General features: G+C 50.5%; 2 protein-coding genes across 5 annotated transcripts in view; one reads left to right on the forward strand and one right to left on the reverse strand.

The window, feature by feature from the left end:
* STRN4 (striatin 4) overlaps window positions 1–6,835 on the reverse strand; it is a 28,499-nt gene extending 21,664 nt beyond the window's left edge. For 2 of the 3 annotated variants that reach the window (XM_066373827.1, XM_066373826.1), the window contains exon 1: window positions 6,519–6,835. In XM_066373827.1, coding sequence (XP_066229924.1) covers window positions 6,519–6,806 — 288 coding nt within the window. In that variant the 5' untranslated portion in view covers window positions 6,807–6,835. Of the gene's footprint in view, window positions 1–1,666; window positions 1,690–6,518 lie in introns of all 3 variants that reach the window. The other variant, XM_066373829.1, reaches the window with a different exon arrangement.
* FKRP (fukutin related protein) lies at window positions 6,447–16,914 on the forward strand. Of its 2 annotated transcripts, none has more exons than XM_066373831.1 (3): window positions 6,447–6,466; window positions 7,982–8,042; window positions 13,403–16,914. In XM_066373831.1, exon 3 carries the CDS (start codon window positions 13,469–13,471, stop codon window positions 14,954–14,956), a length of 1,488 nt encoding a protein of 495 aa, XP_066229928.1. In that variant the 5' UTR covers window positions 6,447–6,466; window positions 7,982–8,042; window positions 13,403–13,468; the 3' UTR covers window positions 14,957–16,914. The 2 variants fall into 2 exon arrangements, with proteins under 2 accessions (XP_066229928.1, XP_066229927.1); XM_066373830.1 differs by having other exon boundaries at window positions 13,430–16,914.
* The last annotated feature ends 1,949 nt before the right edge of the window (window positions 16,915–18,863 follow it).

Raw genomic sequence — 18,863 nt, forward strand, 5'->3', positions numbered from 1 at the left:
TTCCACAGTGATGACATGGGCCCTGTTCTTTGCAGGAGCTAGGGTCCCTCTGAGACCTAAAAATGATCCAACAGGGATGTCTGTGGCTTCCAGGCCTCCTGCCACCACAGGCAGCTGCATCTACTGAAGCCAATCCTTGCACATCATGGCCTCGCTGAAAAGAACTTCAGTGGCTGCACCGGAAGCCCCCAGTCTGGCCCCAGACACCTTTTCCAGGCCATGCCAACTCTTAAAGCCTTGCTGCAGGACTACTGGTTCTGGACAGCCTCTCAGATGCCCATGCACACTGCTCTCCCTCTCCTTGGGGTTCAAAGGGCCCTGACCTATCTGTCCCGTGCCTGTGCCCACAGCCCTGCTATCACCTCTGTCCTGCTCCCAGGACCAGGTCTCTCTTTGAGGTCAACAGAAAACTGAGCACACGCTGGGGGCTGGAGAAATAGGCACACTCACACTCCTGTGCTGGGGACACAAACTGATGCATTCTTGCTGGAAGGCTATCTGGCCAGATCTATAAAAATGTTAAATGCATATTCCTTTTGTCCTAGCAGTTCCACTGCTCAGAATTATAGGAACTTATCCTACTTGTAGGAATTTATCCTTCAGGCATAATGGCAATAGTAGGCTTCCTTTTGAAAAAATAAAAAGGAATACACATGCATTAATATATGACAAAAGTTATCATTCATTCATTTACCCCCAAATATTTACTAAGCCCCAACTATGTATCACATAGGTAGAAGACACAGCACTAAACAAGACGTGGTTGACATTCTAGTGGGGGTTGTGGGGCAAACAATGAACAAATAAATATATGTCACCAAGTGTGCACGGAAAAGAAGCTTCATATGTCCACTGAGAGAATGGAACTTCTTTCTCTCTATGTCACACTTTTCTTTCTCTACACTTTAAACCAATACATACATAAATATTTAAGGCCAGACAGCCAGACTCACTTTGATCAACATCTCGTACGTTTGTATATCTTCTCAGTCACCCAACTCTACCCTGCCCGTGAGTCACTTTAGAAAGTGGAGGGAGAGGTGGAGAAGAAAAGGCTGATCAACAAACATAAGCCCTGGGGTCCCTCCTCACTGTACTCCCTGATCTCCTGGGCTTCCATCAGGGAGCCTTACACTCCCAGTACCAGTACAGCCTGCTGAGAGCTACATTCATCCAAATCCAGCACTGGTAACTGCCTATGACAGGCCAGGGACTGTGTGAGGCACTGAAGGAATAATGGAGAAGACGAGTGGTCCCTGTCCCCACAGAACTCTCCATCCACACAGACAGGCACAAGCAGCGACAACCAACATTCCATGTGACTAGGGCCACCATGAAGGAGCAAAGGATGCTATGAGAAGAGGGACACCTAGTCCACTTTTGGAGTTGAGAAGTGATCGTGCAGCTAAGACCTGAAGGCTGATCAGAAGTTAGCCAGGGCAGTGGAGTGTGCTGCTGCAGAGGAGAGACACAAAGTCGTATAGAGGACTTCAGGAACTCTAAAAAGGCCAGTATGTGCACCTCCATGTTCACTGCAGCATTGTTTACAATAGCCAAGATTTGGAAGCAGCCCAAGTGCCAACAGTGGATGGGTGAATAAAAAAGCTGTGGTACATTTACACAATGGAATACTACTCAGCCGTAAAAAAAAAGAAGGAAATCTTACCCTTTGTGACAGCGCGGATAGACCTGGAGAGCATAATGCCAAGTGAAATAAGCCAGTCAGAGAAAGACAAGTACCATGTGATTTCACTTACATGTGAGATCTATGAACAAAATAAACTAACAAACAAAACAGAAAGAGACTCAGAGAACAAACTGACAGCTGTCAGAGGAGAGGGAGATTGTGGGGCTGGGTGAGAAAGGTGAAGGGATTAGCCACGGAAAAAAAAACTCACACAGACAAAGTATGTATGATGATTACCAGAGGGAAAGGGGGTGAGGGGAGGTAGAAAGGGTAAAGGGGGAGATAAATGGTGACAGGAGACATGACTTGGGGTGGTGGACAAATAATACAAAATACAGATTGAGTATTATAAAATGTTATACCCGAAATCTATATAATTTTATTAACCAATGTCACCCCAATAAATTCAATAAAAAACTTTAACAAACAGCATATAGAAGAAATCATAAAGAAACTAAAAATTAAAAAAACCAGTGTAGACACATCGGAATGTTACAAAGGTAATTTCAGCTATAATGTGGAGAACTGACAGCTGGGGAAGGCAGTGGGTGGGTGGGTGGGATGGCAAAGCTAAAGGCATAGAGAGCAGTCACAGAAGGAGGCAGCCCCAGAAATCCCAGTGGCCCAGACTAGGATCTGGTCAGGGCAGGAAGGGGATGAGGGAATTCAGGTAATGAGGAGAGACTGGTAATACCCAGTGACTTCTGTCTGTGGGGTAAGAAAGTAGAGAATCTCAGTTGGCCCACTCTGCTGTTGTTCCCAATTCTTTTGGCAAAGAAGGGAGAAAAGAGAACCAGAAACATGTGGTTGAAGTGTCCTAAGGTAGTGAAATCCCACGGAAAAGGGAAGTGCTGCTGGCCAGTCCCTCCTACACAACAAAGGCCAGCAGCCACCAAGGCCTGGTCTGTGAGTGACCAGACAGCTGGCAGCAAGTCTGGGATCTGGAAGTTCTCTACTCACCAGATTTACCCACTGCCATTTCCTCTGGCCAGACTGTTAGAACATACACGAGCCCAGAATGGACTGAGACATGGATGCCGCCTCTCCTCCAGCTATTCCCTCTCCAGCCAGGCAGCATCTAAAAGGCTTCCAGAGGAGCCTGAGCAGGTCAGTCCTTCCAGGAACTGATGCCTCTCCGTATCCCTCTGCTGACCTTTCTGTCCCAGCCCTGAGGCTGGGGTTCCTCGGATGGTCTCACCTGGCCCCGTATCTCCTACACTTCTCCTTCCCAAGCTCTAGGATGAGTTCCCATGGATCCCTCAAAGCCCCTGTGAGGGGTCTAGAACTGGGGAGGGGTCAGCTCCACACCTCCTCTACTGCCACCAGACTTACCACATCTGTCAATGCTCCTACACGAATGTCCAATTCAGATTCCCCCACGAGGGTCTTCCTGTCCTCAAGGAGCTCCCCTTCCAGAAGTGCCACAGACCATGGGCAGAGCCATACCATGTAGAGTTCTTTGTAGCCTCCTATGCAAACTAGCCTCTGTTAGTCTAGAAGTTTCTTAAGGGAAGAAACCACATCATCTACTTCTTGGAATCCCCCCCACCTGGCAAAGTACTGCTTATTATCAGACTGAATTTACACTACCTCCCTGCTCCAATCTTTGGGTGCCTCCTGGTAGGACCTCATGACAGGCTGCCTTTTCTGTCATTCTACACACTTACTGAGCCCTGACTGCACAGCTGTGCCAAGAGCAGCTGTACTGTCATTTGGAGAAAAGGTATTCAATGTTCACCAGAAAAATCAGACACCATCTAGGCCTTACAGAATCTCCCAGGAGAAGCCACATATCTGTAAATGATAAGTGCCCCGATCAGAGGTATATAGTTGGCTCAGTGGTAGAGCATTGGCCTGGGGTGTGGATGTCCTGGATTTGATTTCCAGTCAGGGCACACAGGAGAAGTGCTCATCTGCTTCTCCACACCCCCTCCCGCTTCTCTCTTTTTCTCTCTCTCTTTTTCCCCTCCTGCAACCATGGTTCAATTGGAGCAAGTTGGCCCCAGATGCTGAGGATGGCTCCATGGCCTCTACCTCAGGCACTAAAAAATGGCTCCGGTTGCAATGGAGCAAGGGTCCCAGATGGGCTGAGCATCACCTCCTAGTGGGCATGCCGGGTGGAACTTGGTCCAGCGCATGCAGGAGGGAGTCTGTCTCTCTGCCTCCCCTTCTCGCACTAAATAAAAAAAGAAAAGAAACAGGTGCAGCTGATGGGAGGGGAAACATGGGGCAACTTGGCACAACCAATCACCATCTTATAAACACATCTATTCTAGTCTGTCTATTCTGCTTATATTCACACAGGACTATATGGACATTCACTGCAGCCATTTCTGACCAAGAAAAATTGGAAACAAGCTAAAAGTCCATCAAGAGGGGTCAAACTAAATAAGCTATGGTGTAAACATCCAGTGGACCGTAGTTATCAAAAATAAAATGAAAGGAACACTGAGATACATGACTATGTGAAAAAATGTCACAAAATGATACATATAATATGACCTCATGTCTTACAAACATAGAGCTGAACTCCTTTTATAGCAATAATGGTTGGGGAGGAAAGTAGGAGAGGGACAAAGAGGAGGACTTTACCCCTTCACTTATACATATATGTATACACACTTCTAAAATCTTTGAATTTTTACTAATGTTAACAGAACAAAAACACAAAGTAAGTGATGCTGGGGTCAAGACAAGGACAGCCTAACAGGAAGCTGCCCACACATTCTTCTCAAGCTCCAAGTAGAGCTACTTAGGTTTAAACACACATCTTTTCTCTCCTTAGTCTCAGAGATGAGAAGGTGGTGTGGTGTGTGCTGTGGGGTGCACTGGCATGAAGTCCCAGAGACCAAGATTCAATGTGACTCTGCTAGAACTGCTAGGATGACCTGGGGGAAGCCAGTAAGCTTCCTTGGAACAGTTTTCTTATTTGTATTGGACAGCAGGGAGGAACAGAGCATGGACCTTAAAGCCCACAGAGCAGCCCTGCCACCATGGGCTGTGATCCTACATAAACTAACCCTCTCAAAGTGAAGCAACTAGTTGATGTGAGTCGATGCGTCTCATTCTCCTCCCTCTCTCTCTAAAATCAATAAAAATGTTTAATAAAAATGGGGGGGGGGATATCACTTACTCTTCCAGAATGTTGCAGCAATTAAATGATACTATGTATCTACAGTGCCTAGTACATAATATGTGCTCAATAAAAAGCAGCTGCTATATTATCCCTGAGTGAGGTCAATGACATTGGCTCTGCCTACATAATGGGGGTATTAAGATCTAATGCACTGTATGCCGAGAAAGAGCTCAGAAGTAGAGAGTGCGACATAAAAGTGAGGGAGCACTTACATAAGGATTCCTCTCCCACCCAAACCCTAAGCCTCAGCTACCAAACAGCTAAGATCCCTAGTGGGGTGGGAGAAATATGGGAGGCTATCATTATTCATCCTATGGACAAAATTCTAATCAGTTATTAATTTGGGTAACCCCAAATCAACCAGATAGGAAACAACAAATCAGAAGCAGAAAGATGGGCCACTAGAAGCAGATACCGGACTTCTAATAATACTCCAGCTGAGGAACCCTCAGACTCCACTCTGCCCATCACTGGACCCCTTCAAACCCCTCACAACTCTGATGTCCTGGCTCCTCAGGACACCCTGCAAATGAACCCACACTTCTCAAGGTCACAAAACCCAGTCCTCAGACTCTTACAAAGATCATCTCAGGCATATCCCTCTCCCAAGCTTTCTACAAACCTTTTCCAGGAACTCCCACAAACACATCTCCTCTCAAGATCCTTCTAAGATGCCTCCTCTCGTGCTGCCTTCCTGCTCTACAAAATGCTCCCCTTGGCATCCCCCAGGGATCCCCGGATTGTTCCTCACTGTCCTCATGCCCCGGTCTCCACGTTGGACAAACCTGACCACCGCCCCCCCCCCACTCTAGTTCAGGGCTTTCCACCTGTCACCCTACCCACAACTCCCATCTCAGGGCCATCCCCCACTTCTCCATACCCCCAAACTTAAGAGTTTCTGCTCTCAAGCTCTTCAACACTGGCTCCCAGGGCGCGGCCTTGGGACCCCATCCCTCCACTCGGTAGCCACACATGCCAGGGCTCCCCAAAGTTTCCTCCTCAGCAGAGAGGGCACACATCATCCTGGAACCCCACCAGATCTTCCTGTTATATTCGCGAGTCCTCACACAGCCATATTTCATTCCCCTCCACCCAAACACTCCGAAACACACTCCGTGCTCCAGGCTCCACGACTTCCTCTCCCTACCCAGGCCCGATTCCTGCCGGAAAGCTCTGGCCTGCGGCGGAACCCAAGTTCTACCTGACGCCCCATCTCCCACCCGCCGTCCATCATGCTCCACCTCCATCCCGCACCTGGTCGGACGATGGTGGGCGTCCCTCGGCACTCGAGCTTCTGCTCACTCCCGCCCAAGCCCCTCCAACAATTCCTCCGCATCCTGGCTGAGCTCTCTCCTAGGCCCCCTCCAGGTTCCGAAGCCACTGTCAGGAACCCACCAGCCCCGCTCACCCCCACTTCCACCGGGTTCTGGTCCCCTGCGCCCCTTCTCTCAGATGGCCGCGGTCGGGTCCTCCCGCCCCTGGGACCCCTCCCGCCTCGAGGCGCCGAGTGGCACCAGGACCCCCGCCTCGGACGGCCCCTCACTCCCGCTCCCGGCCGGTCGCTGTCCCCTCCCGCCCCCCCCCCCCCCCCGCCGGCCGTCCCGGCGGCCATTGCTTCAAGATGGCGGCGGCGGCGGCGGCGGGTGAGGCCGGGATGGGCCGGGCGGGGGGTCGGGGGTCCCGGGCGGCGCTCACCTGCAACTCGGCGCGCTCAGCCTCCCAGCGGGCCTTCTCCGCTTCGAAGCGCGCCCACTCGTGCTGGATAAAGTGCAGGATCCCCGGCAGGCTCAGGGGCTCCGGCCCCGCCGTGGGCCCGGGGCTGCCCCCGCCGCCGCCGCCGCCTCCCTTAGCAGCCGGGCCAGGTCCGGGGGCGGGGGCAGAGACCGAGACCGCCCCCGTCGGGCCGGGGCCCGCGCCCGAGCCAAGCGGGCGGCAGGAGGAAGCGGCGGCGGCGACGGCGGCGGCCGCTCGCTCCTCCATCATGGAGGCCCCGGGCCGGCCCGCGCGCCCGCTGTGTCTCTCGCGCCTGCGCGGCCGCGCCAACCCCCCGCGCGCGCGCCCGACGGGGGCCGGGGTGGGGGCGGTGGGCGGCGACGGGAACGAAGCCGGGCGCGCGCCTCGCCCACCCGGGTCGACCCGAAGGCGCGCACGCCCACGGGTGGGTGGGAAGGGGGCGCGCGCCGGGAGGAAGGAGAGTGGGACTTTGGGGAGGGGCCGCTTTCAGACCCCCGCCTCCCGCTTTGCCCCCAAAAGAAAGATTCTAACCCTTTCCAGACCCAATACCACTCTCCTCAGCCATCACTGTCACTCTTGAGATAAAGGGCGACTACTAGGGTTAGTTTCAGCCCGGACCCATCATCACTGATTCCTGGTCCAGGTCGGTTGTCATGATAACCCCTCCCCAAGCCTCTCCTCTCTTCCCCCCTCACTTTTGTGGTATGAAGCCCCAAACCTCTCCTGACTCTGTACCAGGAGGAGGTTGCTAAGACAACCTAAGTCCCCGGCTGTCCTGCTGCCCCTACTCTCATTGGTTACTATGGCAACCTCACCTAGCACTCAGTTAGAAAGGACCCCAGCCCCAAGGACACTGTTTACTATGAGGGAAACACCTCTTTCTCAACCCATCCCCCCAGCCACCCTGTTGGCATTACCATGGTAACCATCTCCCTCCTTTCCCATGGTGGGAGTTCTATGGACCAAACTAGGTATTTTTATGAGGAGAAGATACTTTGCTAAGGAGTAGTTGCTATGGTTACAGGGCCTATCTCCAGGGAGGTGAGACACAGGCAGGGCCAAGCCCTGGTTACTATGGTAACAGTGGCAATCCTCCTTCCAATGACCTAGGAACCAGACCCACCAAGGTTGGTTTAGGATTGTCTCTCAGAATGGAGTGTGTCTAGGGAAGGGGCTGTCATGGTAACAGCTTCTGTCACTTCTAGCCCTACTTTTCTGGACACAGTCATGAGAGAGGGATGGTTATAGGTTACTATGATAACTGACATCCTTCCCACCCATCTCTGAGATGCTCCAGGTAGTATCTGAACTTATGGGACTTCAACAGAAATGATTCCCTGGCCTGACACTTTGTAGGTAAGATGAAGTTGCACTCTACTGTGAAAATTGGCTGATCTGGGGTTTTCTGGTTCTCCTTCCCTCAGCAATGCAGCTGAGCTGGGCTGAAACTGCCCCCTGGAGCTCCCCTAGCCTGCAATGTAGGAGGTAAGAAGTCTCTCAGTGTCACCAGCACTTGTGGAGACACTGCCCTTTCCTTGTGCCCAAAGGCTTTCCTATACATCTCATCTCTACCCATCACGTTCGCATTCTACAGATGCAGCAACTGAGCCTCAGACAGATCAGAACTCAGACCAGTGAGCTCAGTCCTGAAGTGATTCTGGATCCACTTACATTGTTTTGTGGGAAATGGAGAGAAAAAGTCTCATCTTCTCCTTCCCTAACCATCTTTTGTAAAGCAAGCCCCTGTTTTTCTCTGCCACACCCCTGGCTGGTTTCTTTTCCCATCTATATATTGTTTTCTTACTTCTGGAGGGCCTGCTTAGTGACTGCCTTGTTCATCCCCTGTCCCTGGAACACATGTTCTGGCACAGAGGGCACTCGATAGCTTTGTTGAGTTAGTGAGTTGAATTCATTAATGTGCCATATTCAGCTTTGAAAGCATTGGTTCAGTTTGAGCCAGGGAAGGCTCATGGAAATCAGACCCAAGAGAGAGAGCAGAATTGATTGGATTAAAGCACAGCTTTGAAGCCAGCTTCTTGGGTCAAATCCTGGGTCCAGCCCTTTCCAACTGTGTGACCTTGAGCAAGTGACTTCACCTCTCTGTGCCTCAGTTTCTTCATCTTTAAATGTGGTCACAACTTAAAGATTAAACAAGTTAACATGTGTAAAGTACTTAGAACAGGGTCTGTCACATTGTGAATAGCTATAGAACATTCAGAACTTCAAAACTTATTTCAGCCTGACCTATGGTGAGGCAATAGATAAGGCATCGACCTGGAATGCTGAGGTCGCCAGTTCAAAACCCAGGCTGGCCCTGTCAAGGCACATATGAGAAGCAGCTACTACAAGTTTATGCTTTCTGCTCTTCCCTTCTCCTCTTTCTCTCCCCCACTCCTCTCTCCTCTCTAAAAATAAATTTAAAACATCATTTTATCTGCCTTTGCCTCAATGAAGGGGTTTTGGACCCTTCGAGTTAAGGAAGCCAAGACTGACCTTGCCAGGGTACTAACTAGATGATTCATTTCTTCTTCCTCTTTGGTCCTCTCACCCAGTAGATGGCACCTCCTCATCAAGCCATCATACCTTCTAGTCTCTGAGTACCCAGTGTCTGTCCTCTGTCCTGCTGACTATATCCTGGCCCAGAAGTAGCCAGACAGAGCATAGCAAGAGCCAGGGCCTGGACAGTGGAGGCCTGGGTTCTGGACCCTGCACCCTTTAAGTCTCTGAGCCACAGGTTCCCTGTCTGAACAGTTGGAGTCATTCATTCATTCCACACATACTTGCTTATTGAGTACTTGCTTTGTGCCAGGCTCTGAGCTGTGCTCGGCATACAGCAGGGAACAAAACAATAAACATGATAAGTAAAATCTATGTGATAACTATGAGGGGAGAAAAATAACTCAGGGATGGAGCAGGGAAAGTATATGGGTGATAGGGAGATGCTTTTTTAAAAAGGGTAGCAGAAGGAAGGGCTCACTGGACAGGTGACATTTGAGCAAAGACCTGAAAGCCATGGGAGGAGCCATGTGGATACCTGCGGGGGAGAGCATCCAGGCAGAGGGAACCAGTGCTGTGGAGTGGCCTGGGTTTATGTGAAGAATTGCATTTGGTGGCTGGTATGGTAGGAGCTGAGTGAGTGAGTGGAAGAGGGCAGGAGATCATGTGGGGCCTCATGGGCCACAGTGAAGGCTTTTCCTTTGAGTGATTTCAAGCCATAGAAGAGTTTGAGCAGATGCAGGACAGGATCTAATTCAAGTTCTCACAAGATCCCTCTGGGCTCTGAGTGGGGAACAGACTGTAGGGGACAAGGGTGGAATGAGGATGATCTTTTAGAAGATTCTAAAAGCACCTCCTGTGCTTCTGTGTACCTAAGCTCCAATTCTAAGATATTTAAGACTCCAAAGATTCTGTGGTTCCAAAAGTTCCTCCTCTCACAATAATATCAGTTCTGAGAGGTCATGGGTGTTGCCTATCTCTGTGTCCCTGAGGGGACTAGGGACTGCTATGTCCCCAGTGCCTGGCATGTTGTAGGAGTTCAACAAATAGATGTTGAAGGACTGCAGGAAGAAGGGCTCCATCTAAGGTCCAGAGGGCAATTCCAAGATTCTGAAGATTAAGAAGTCACTTTAAAGTGTGAGTCAGATTCATAAGTGATGTCCAAGTTGGGTCAGAGAAGGGCAAGCAGGTCTGGGATGGGGGGAGAGGGGTGGGAGGGCATTCATGGTGGGAGAGAGATGGGAGACAGGAAGACTAGCACAGGGCCACAGTGCAGAGTTTGGCTCAGGGGACCTGAGTGAGCTCTACAGACACACAGAAACCCTGACCTGGCCATCACTTTTTCACCAAGTGCATTTTCGGTGCCCAACTATGTGCCAGGTAATGGAGGCAGCCCTGGCTCTACCCTCCTAGGTCTCGTTGGGCAGACAGACCCATCCCCAGACAGTGCCAAACCAGAATGGGCAGGGCTGGGATGGGGAAACCCAGAGGGAACTTCTGACCCAGCATAGTATTCAGTGAGGGCTTCCTGGAGGAGTGGCCATCTGAGCTGTATCCTGAAGCATAAGTAAAAATTCTCCATCACAAAACAGGCATGGGGAAAGGGGTGTTTGAGAGGAGACTCTTCTAGGAAGAAGGAGCAGAATAAGAAAAGGGCTAGGCCCTGGCTGGTTGGCTCAGTGGTAGAGCGTCGGCCTGGCGTGCAGAAGTCCCGGGTTCGATTCCTGGCCAGGGCACACAGGAGAGGCGCCCATCTGCTTCTCCACCCCTCCCCCTCTCCTTCCTCTCTGTCTCTCTCTTTACCTCCCGCAGCCAAGGCTCCATTGGAGCAGGGATGGCCCGGGCGCTGTGGATGGCTCCTTGGCTTCTGCCCCAGGCGCTAGAGTGGCTCTGGTTGCAACAGAGCGACGCTCTGGAGGGGCAGAGCATCGCCCCCTGGTGGGCAGAGCGTTGCCCCTGGTGGGCGTGCCAGGTGGATCCCGGTTGGGCGCATGCGGGAGTCTCTCTGACTGTCTCTCCCATTTCCAGCTTCAGAATAGAAAGAAAAGAAAAAGAAAAGGGCTAAAAATAAGACCTATTTGAAGAAAAGCCCAAGGTGGTGTAGGCATAGGGTTCAAGGAGGCATGACCAGAGATAGAGCTGGATTAGTGGGCAGGCCAGAGCCAGGTCATGCAAGGACTTAAGAAACTTAAACTTTATCCCTAGGGCATTGAGGAGCCTCTAAACAGGGAGGGAGAGCTCATATTTGTTTTTTGTGAAGACCCTTCTGGCTGCCACAAGGAGAGACTTTGTCAAGGAGCCTTGGGAAGGCTGAGTGCTGATCTGGATGGACCTGGGTTGACAGGGAGCTGTGGGAATGGGGAGGTAGGGTCAGCAGTATTTAGGATCTAGGAGATTAATGTCTCCCTTTCTAGGAACATCAGAAACCTTTTATCTTTTTTTTTTTTTTTTTTTTTTTTTTTGAGTACCTGCTCAAAATCGGGAGAGTTAGTTACACCTTAGGCACTGGAGACCTGCCAAATCTTCAAGTTCTGCTTGAGACGAAGAGACAGCGCCATCTGGGGGTTGCTTAGGAGTATGGCCAGTGAGTGAAGGGAGTCCGAAGACGGGTAGCCTCTTTCAATCCAGCCTATTGCATTTATAATTTTTTTATTGATTGATTTTAGAGAGAGAAGCATCATTTGTTGTTCCACTTAGTTGTAAATTCATTGGTTGCTTCTCGTATGTGCCCTGACCGGGATCAAACCTGCAACCTTGGTGTTTCAGGACAACTCTCTAACCAACTGAGCTAACTGGCCAGGGCCCAGCCATTCTATTTAAAACAACAAAAAAGATTTTTATTATCATAAAACACACATAACAAAATTAATCATCTTAACAGTTTTAAAGTGTATAGTTCAGTAGTATTGATTTAAGTAAATTCACATTTTATGCAAACAATCTCCAAAACTTTATCATATTGCAAAATTGCAACTCTAAACCCATTAAACAACACCTCCCCACTTCCCCATTCCTCACCACCCTGGCAGCCACCATTCTACTTCTTGTTTCTAAAACAAACAGACAAAAAACTAGTGTCTAGCATAAAAATTGGGATAATTCTGATTTAAGAAAATATTTTTAGGTCCTAGCCAGGTTGTTCAGTGGACAGAGCCTCATCCTGGCCACTGAGGTCACGGGTTCAATCCCCAGCCACAGCACACATGAGAAACAACCAATGAGTGTACAACTAAATGAAATAAATAAGTGGAACAAGTCGATGCTGCTCTTTCTCTTCCTCTTCCTCTCTCAAATCCATGAAAAATTATTTTTCATTTCTAACTTTTTTTTTTTTTTTCTGAAGCTGGAAATGGGGAGAGACAGACAGACTCCCGCATGCGCCCGACTGGGTTCCACCCAGCACGCCCACCAGGGGGCGACGCTCTGCCCACCAGGGGGCGATGCTCTGCCCCTCCGGGGCCTCGCTCTGTTGAGACCAGAGCCACTCTAGTGCCTGGGGCAGAGGCCAAGGAGCCATCCCCAGTGCCCGGGCCATCTTTGCTCCAATGGAGCCTCGGCTGTGGGAGGGGAAGAGAGAGACAGACAGGAAGGAGAGGGGGTGGGGTGGAGAAGCAGATGGGCGCTTCTCCTGTGTGCCCTGGCCAGGAATCGAACCCGGGACTTCTGCATGCCAGGCCGACACTCTACCACTGAGCCAACCGGCCAGGGCCTAACTTTTCTTGTAAAACCTAAACAGTGTGGCTGACCATCAGGAAAGAGATGACCCGATGGCACAGGATGTGGGGAAGTGGGAAAGGGGCAGCAGAGGAGGGACTTGGGGACCAAGGCTGAAGGTATCAGTCTCAGCCTGGAGAGAGGGAGTAGGGCATGGAAGGGACAGGAGAGAGAGATCAGAGGTGGCTTCTTAGGGGAAGGAATGGTGGAGCAGAAGGTGCAAGTTAGGCTTGGAATCGGGTCTGGGGCGTTTATTACTGACCCCAAATCTAAATGAGAAGTTGACAGTGAATAGAAGGGTGGGGTTGGACAAAGAAGAGGTGACTAATATGATAAAATCTTACTGAATACTTAATATGTACCTCGCTGTGTGCTGAGTGGCCTTGGGGAGCAGCAGTGATCAAGATAGGCTCTTTATAGGCCTCACAAGTGGGAGGACAAGATGTGTCCCTAGGCAGTAATGACTTAGAATGGTAGGACTAGGTTGGGAAAACTGGGGGAGAAGGAGACTGAAGTAGTTCAGAGCGGGCCCAGGCTGGGAGGTCAGGGAGGGCTTCCTGAAAGAGGGAAAGTCAGAAGTAAAACCAAATAGGGGGAAGGCTGAGGTTGGAAGAGTTGCTAATGACCAGTTCCAGCTTCCCCTTTCATTTCTACCTCCCCAGGATGTCCTGGAAACCCAGCTAGGGCCTGACTTCGGTCCCATGCGGCTCACCCGCTGCCAGGCTGCCCTGGCAGCCGCCATTATCATCAATCTGCTGGTCTTCTTCTACTTCTCATGGCTGCAGCAACAGCCCAGGAACTCCCGGGCCCGGGGTCCCCGCCACGGATCTGCCGCCGGCCCCCATGTCACCGTCCTGGTACGGGAGTTTGAGGCCTTTGACAATGCAGTGCCTGAGCTGGTGGACTCTTTCCTACAGCAAGACCCAGCCCAACCGGTGGTGGTGGCAGCTGACGTGCTCCCCTACCCGCCCCTGGCCCTGCCCCGCATTCCCAACGTCCGCCTGGCACTGCTACAGCCTGCCCTGGACCAGCCGGCCTCGGCCTTGCGCCCTGAGACCTATGTGGCCACCGAGTTCGTGGCACTGGTGCCCGATGGGGCAAGGGCCGAGACGCCAGGCCAGCTAGAGCGCATGGTGGAGATGCTCCGGGCAGGAAGCGCACGACTGGTGGCCTCGCGGGTTGCCTCAGCCAACCCCGCCAGGTGCCTGGCCCTGAACGTCAGCCTGCGGGAGTGGACAGCACACTATGGCCTGGCCCCCTCCGCACCCCGCTGCGACGCCTTGGAAGGGGATGCTGTGCTGCTCCTGCGCACAAGAGACCTCTTCAACCTCTCGGTGCCCCTGGCCCGGCCAGTGGGCACCAGCCTCTTTCTGCAGACCGCCCTGCGTGGTTGGGCCGTGCAGCTGCTGGACTTGACCTTCCCTGCGGCACGCCAACCCCCACTGACCACAGCGCACGCACGCTGGAAGGCGGAGCGCGAGGGGCGTGCGCGGCGGGCTGCGCTACTGCAGGCACTGGGCATCCGCCTGGTGAGCTGGGAGGGTGGCCGCCTGGAGTGGTTCGGTTGCAGCAAAGAGACACCGCGCTGCTTTGGGACGGTGGTAGGTGACACACCAGCCTACCTCTACGAGGGGCGCTGGACGCCCCCGTGCTGCCTTCGCGCGCTGCGTGAAACAGCCCGCTACGTGGTGGGCGTGCTGGAGGCGGCTGGCGTGCGCTACTGGCTGGAGGGTGGCTCGCTGCTGGGGGCTGCCCGCCACGGGGACATCATCCCGTGGGACTACGATGTGGACCTGGGCATCTACCTGGAGGATGTGGGCAATTGTGAGCAGCTACGGGGGGCCGAGGCTGGCTCAGTGGTGGACGAGCGCGGCTTTGTGTGGGAGAAGGCTATTGAGGGCGACTTCTTCCGCGTGCAGTACAGTGAGAGTAACCACCTGCACGTGGACCTGTGGCCGTTCTACCCCCGCAATGGGGTCATGACCAAGGATACATGGCTGGATCACCGACAAGATGTTGAGTTCCCCGAACACTTCCTGCAGCCTCTAGTGCCCCTGCCCTTTGCCGGCTTCATGGCCCAGGCACCTAACAACTACCGTCGCTTTCTGGAGCTCAAGTTCGGCCCCGGCGTCATCGAGAACCCCGAGTACCCCAACCCAGCCCTCCTGAGTTTGGCAGGAAGCAGCTGAAGTCCTGACTCCTGTGCTTGGGATCAGGGAACCATCCTTTGTTTTGGTGTCACTGGCATTTGGTGGATGGGCCAAGGACGCCAAGCTGCTCTGAGGGCCCTGCGCAGTCTAGGACACCACAGTCATGCCCTACCCAAGATTTCCAGGAACCCTGGGCTCCAGGACTGGGACAGAGTTTTGGAAAAGAGGGAAAAAGAGTATAGGTTCTTAGGTAAGACTGCCATGATTCAAACCCCGGCTCTACTATTTAACTAGTTAATGGCCCTGGGCGAGTGTCCCAGTCTCTGTTCCTCAATTACCTCTAAAGTTCAGTGAGTGCGGTTGGTACCTAGCACATAAAGAACCCCCAGGACACTTCGCTGCTGGGGTTGCTTCTATCACAAGAGGGCACCTCTGTCCTACTATGAAGCCAAGGGGACAGCCCAGGACTTCTGTAGCTTTTATATCTCTTGATCCTTTGGTCTTCTCTCTAAGTCCCTGTACCTGGTGGGGCAGGGTAACCATCTCCCCTTCCAAAATGTGACTTTCTTCCCTCCTGAGAGAGCCCTGTGAGGTGCATGCTGCTCTTAACCCCATCTTACAGAGGAGAAAACAGACTCAGAGCTCTGAGGTTCAGCTGTGGTTAAGAATGGGGTTCTGGCCCTCACCCAGAGGTAGCTCTGCTGGTTAGAGCGCCGTCAGGATATGCCAAGGTTGTGTGTTGGATTCCCGGTCAGGGCAGATACAAGAATCAACCAATGAATGCATAAATAAGCAGAACAGCAAGTTAATGTTTCTATTTTCCCTCTCTCTCAAAGTTTCTCTTTCCCTTTTTCTCTCTTAAAAAAAAAGGTGGGGTTTGGACCTGGGCTCCACTCCTTTTTAACTGTGTTACCTCGTTATTTTAGCTCTGTGCACCTGCTTCCCTGCTTGCAAGGAGAGGTAACAATAATCAGAGCTCACATTTACTGAGCACTTACTGTGTACCAGCTGTCGTTCTCACTGTTCCACACGGACTGATTCATCCCTCTCCTTAGCCCTCCCAAGTGAGAGCTGCAATTATTTTCATTTTACAGATAAGGAAACTGAGGCCAGAATGGTAAAGTCACTTGCCCAAGGCCAGACAGCTTAGGAAGTAGCAGAGTGGGAACCTAAACCCAGGCTGTCAGCCTAGAGCCCACACAGAAGTGACCCATGGTACTCCTCTCTAGTACTGGTACCCAAGATGGTCTCTTGTCACTTAGCAGGGAAAGTGATGGCTACCTTCCTGTTGTGATCATGCACCTCAGATTGAAAACTGTTTGGGCATGTACCCCAATGTATGTATTTATCAATTATATGCGGGTACTACTAGCATTCTGTATTTTAGTAATAAGGTTTAATTTATTTCATTTTTAAATTAAAAATCAACATAGAAGTTTTTGTTTACTTGCCTCATCCTAACAACTTGTCCCGCACACCATCTGGGTTTGTGCAACTGGCTTGTGAAACCACAGGCTCTGAAGTGGTAGACACCTGGGTTCAAAGCTGGTGCTACAGCTTCATTTGCTGTGAACCAGGGCCACCATGACTGCCTTCTTGCACTTCTGCTTTGCACCCCCCCCCCCCACAGGTTGCTGTGAGGCACTTGAGTGGTAAAAGGGTCAGGAGTCAGGGCTGGGTTCCGATCCTGGCTTGGCCAACTACTGTCTTTGTGATCATAGGCAAGTCACTGCCCCTCTGACCCTGTAGATCGGATGGGGCAGTTGAAGTGTGAAGCTTTTACAGAGGAGGCTTCACATACCAGCAAGAAAAGACAAATGCAAATTTGGTCCTATCTCCCGAGGCTCAGATGTCCAAAATCTGACTTCTGATAAATGCAGCCTTTATTTTTAGCCTCTGAACGCACAAATAGCTTGCTAAGAAATGGTTGGGTTCCAGTCCATGTTGCACTTTGGAAACATGTTGATGATCTGAGCTGTCACTTGTGGTTGGGCAGTGTCCTCTTGGCTCTTGAAAGGCATGGCCCAGGGATGGAGGATGTCTTATGATATATACAGGGCACCTGCACACAATAAAGCAGTATCCCTTGTCACAAACTGTTTTCAAATGCCCCTTGGACATTCATGAAATGCAGGTTATGTTCATAATATTTTGCAACTGGTATGGTAATATAAATTAATATATAAAGCAATATATGCATCAAATCTTTTAATGTTTCTTTTTCTCAGAATAATCAAAATGATCTATCTATAGATTCATATTTCTTAAGTTATTTGCCAAGATTGACGCTCAACTCATTAAATTATTTAATGATTTTATTTTATTTAGAAATTGTTGTATGATTTCTTGATTGACACAGCTGTATATATGTATATATATGATAACATTATATATAGTATAGTTAGTATCTTTATTATCAACTAAGTAATGATATGATAGAAAACTCATCACAACAATTAACTTGAACTAATGAGTTTATATTACAATCTGTGTTGTTGAATTTTACTGCTTTCTCAATTGCTCTCATACTATTAATCAGCCAGAACTGCCCTAGCTCAGTTGGACAGAGCACGGTCCCGATACACCAACGTTGTGAGTTCAGTCCCTGGTCAGGGCACACACAAAAATCAACCAATGAGTGTATAAATAAATGGAATAACAAATATTTCTCTCTCTCTCCCATCTCTAAAATCAATTCTAAAAAAAAAAATCAGCTAAACCCTGGCTGATTTGCATGGTCAGTTAGAATATTGTCCCAATGTACAAAAGTTATAGGTTTGATCCCTGGTCAGGGTACATACAGAAACAGATCAATGTTTCTATCTCTTTCTCTCTCCCTTCCTATCTCTTTAAAATAAATAAATAAAAAGTTTAAAAATCAGCCTAAACAGAAGTGTTTCAATATTTTAACCAGTACATTTATACTAGCACATAGTAAATTTTAGCCTTACTTGGAAAAACCTGGTTAAGAATTACCTGGCCTGGCCTGTGGTGGTGCAATGGATAGGGAATTGACCTGGAATGCTGAGGTCGCAGGTTTGGAACCCCAGACTTGCCCAGTCAAGGCACATAACGAGAACCAACTACTTCTAAGAGTTGATGCTTCCCACTCCACCACCTTTCTCTCTCTCTCTCTCTCTCTCTCTCTCCTCTCTCAAATATCAATAAATAAAATCTAAAAAAAAAATTAAAATTAAAGAAGAATTATCTGAGCCCAGAACCTCTCTCTTCATGTGAACACAAAGTCCTTTTTTTTTTTTTTTTTTCATTTTTCCAAAGCTGGAAACGGGGAGGCAGCCAGACAGACTCCCGCATGTGCCCGACCGGGATCCACCTGGCATGCCCACCAGGGGGCGATGCTCTGCCCATCTGGGGCATCGCTCTGTTGCATCCAGAGCCACTCTAGCGCCTGAGGCAGAGGCCACAGAGCCATCCCCAGCGCCCGGGCCATCCCTGCTCCAATGGAGCCTTGCTGCAGGAGGAGAAGAGAGAGACAGAGAGGAAGGAGAGGGGGAGGGGTGGAGAAGCAAATGGGCGCCTCTCCTGTGTGCCCTGGCCGGAAATCAAACCCGGGACTCCTGCACGCCAGGCCGACGCTCTACCGCTGAGCCAACCGGCCAGGGCCACAAAGTCCTTTTTGTAAGGCTTTAAGAGGTCCTGCATTTTCCAGGAAGGTCAACTCCATGTAAAATGAGGAAGGCTTGTATAGTGTTTTGTTCAAAACTTGGCCAAACATTGTCAACAAGTTCAGAAAATCACGTTCCACATAGCTCTCGGTAGTTAGACACCGTTGGGAGCTGGCTATATTACAGGTGCAAACATCTGGCCATCTCCTTGGGTTCTAGGGAGATAGCTTCACACATCCTCTTATTGAAATGCAAATTATAAATTATTGTCCGTTCATTTCTCCTTTTTATTACAATTCAGGCAATATAAAAATTGTCTT

This window comes from Saccopteryx leptura, chromosome 3 (assembly GCF_036850995.1).
Source record: "Saccopteryx leptura isolate mSacLep1 chromosome 3, mSacLep1_pri_phased_curated, whole genome shotgun sequence".
Classification (NCBI taxonomy): Eukaryota; Metazoa; Chordata; class Mammalia; order Chiroptera; family Emballonuridae; genus Saccopteryx; species Saccopteryx leptura.

Bases quoted from the DNA above. Each gene is read 5' to 3' on its own strand.
- FKRP (XM_066373831.1), top strand. From the start codon at position 13,469: ATGCGGCTCACCCGCTGCCAGGCTGCCCTGGCAGCCGCCATTATCATC.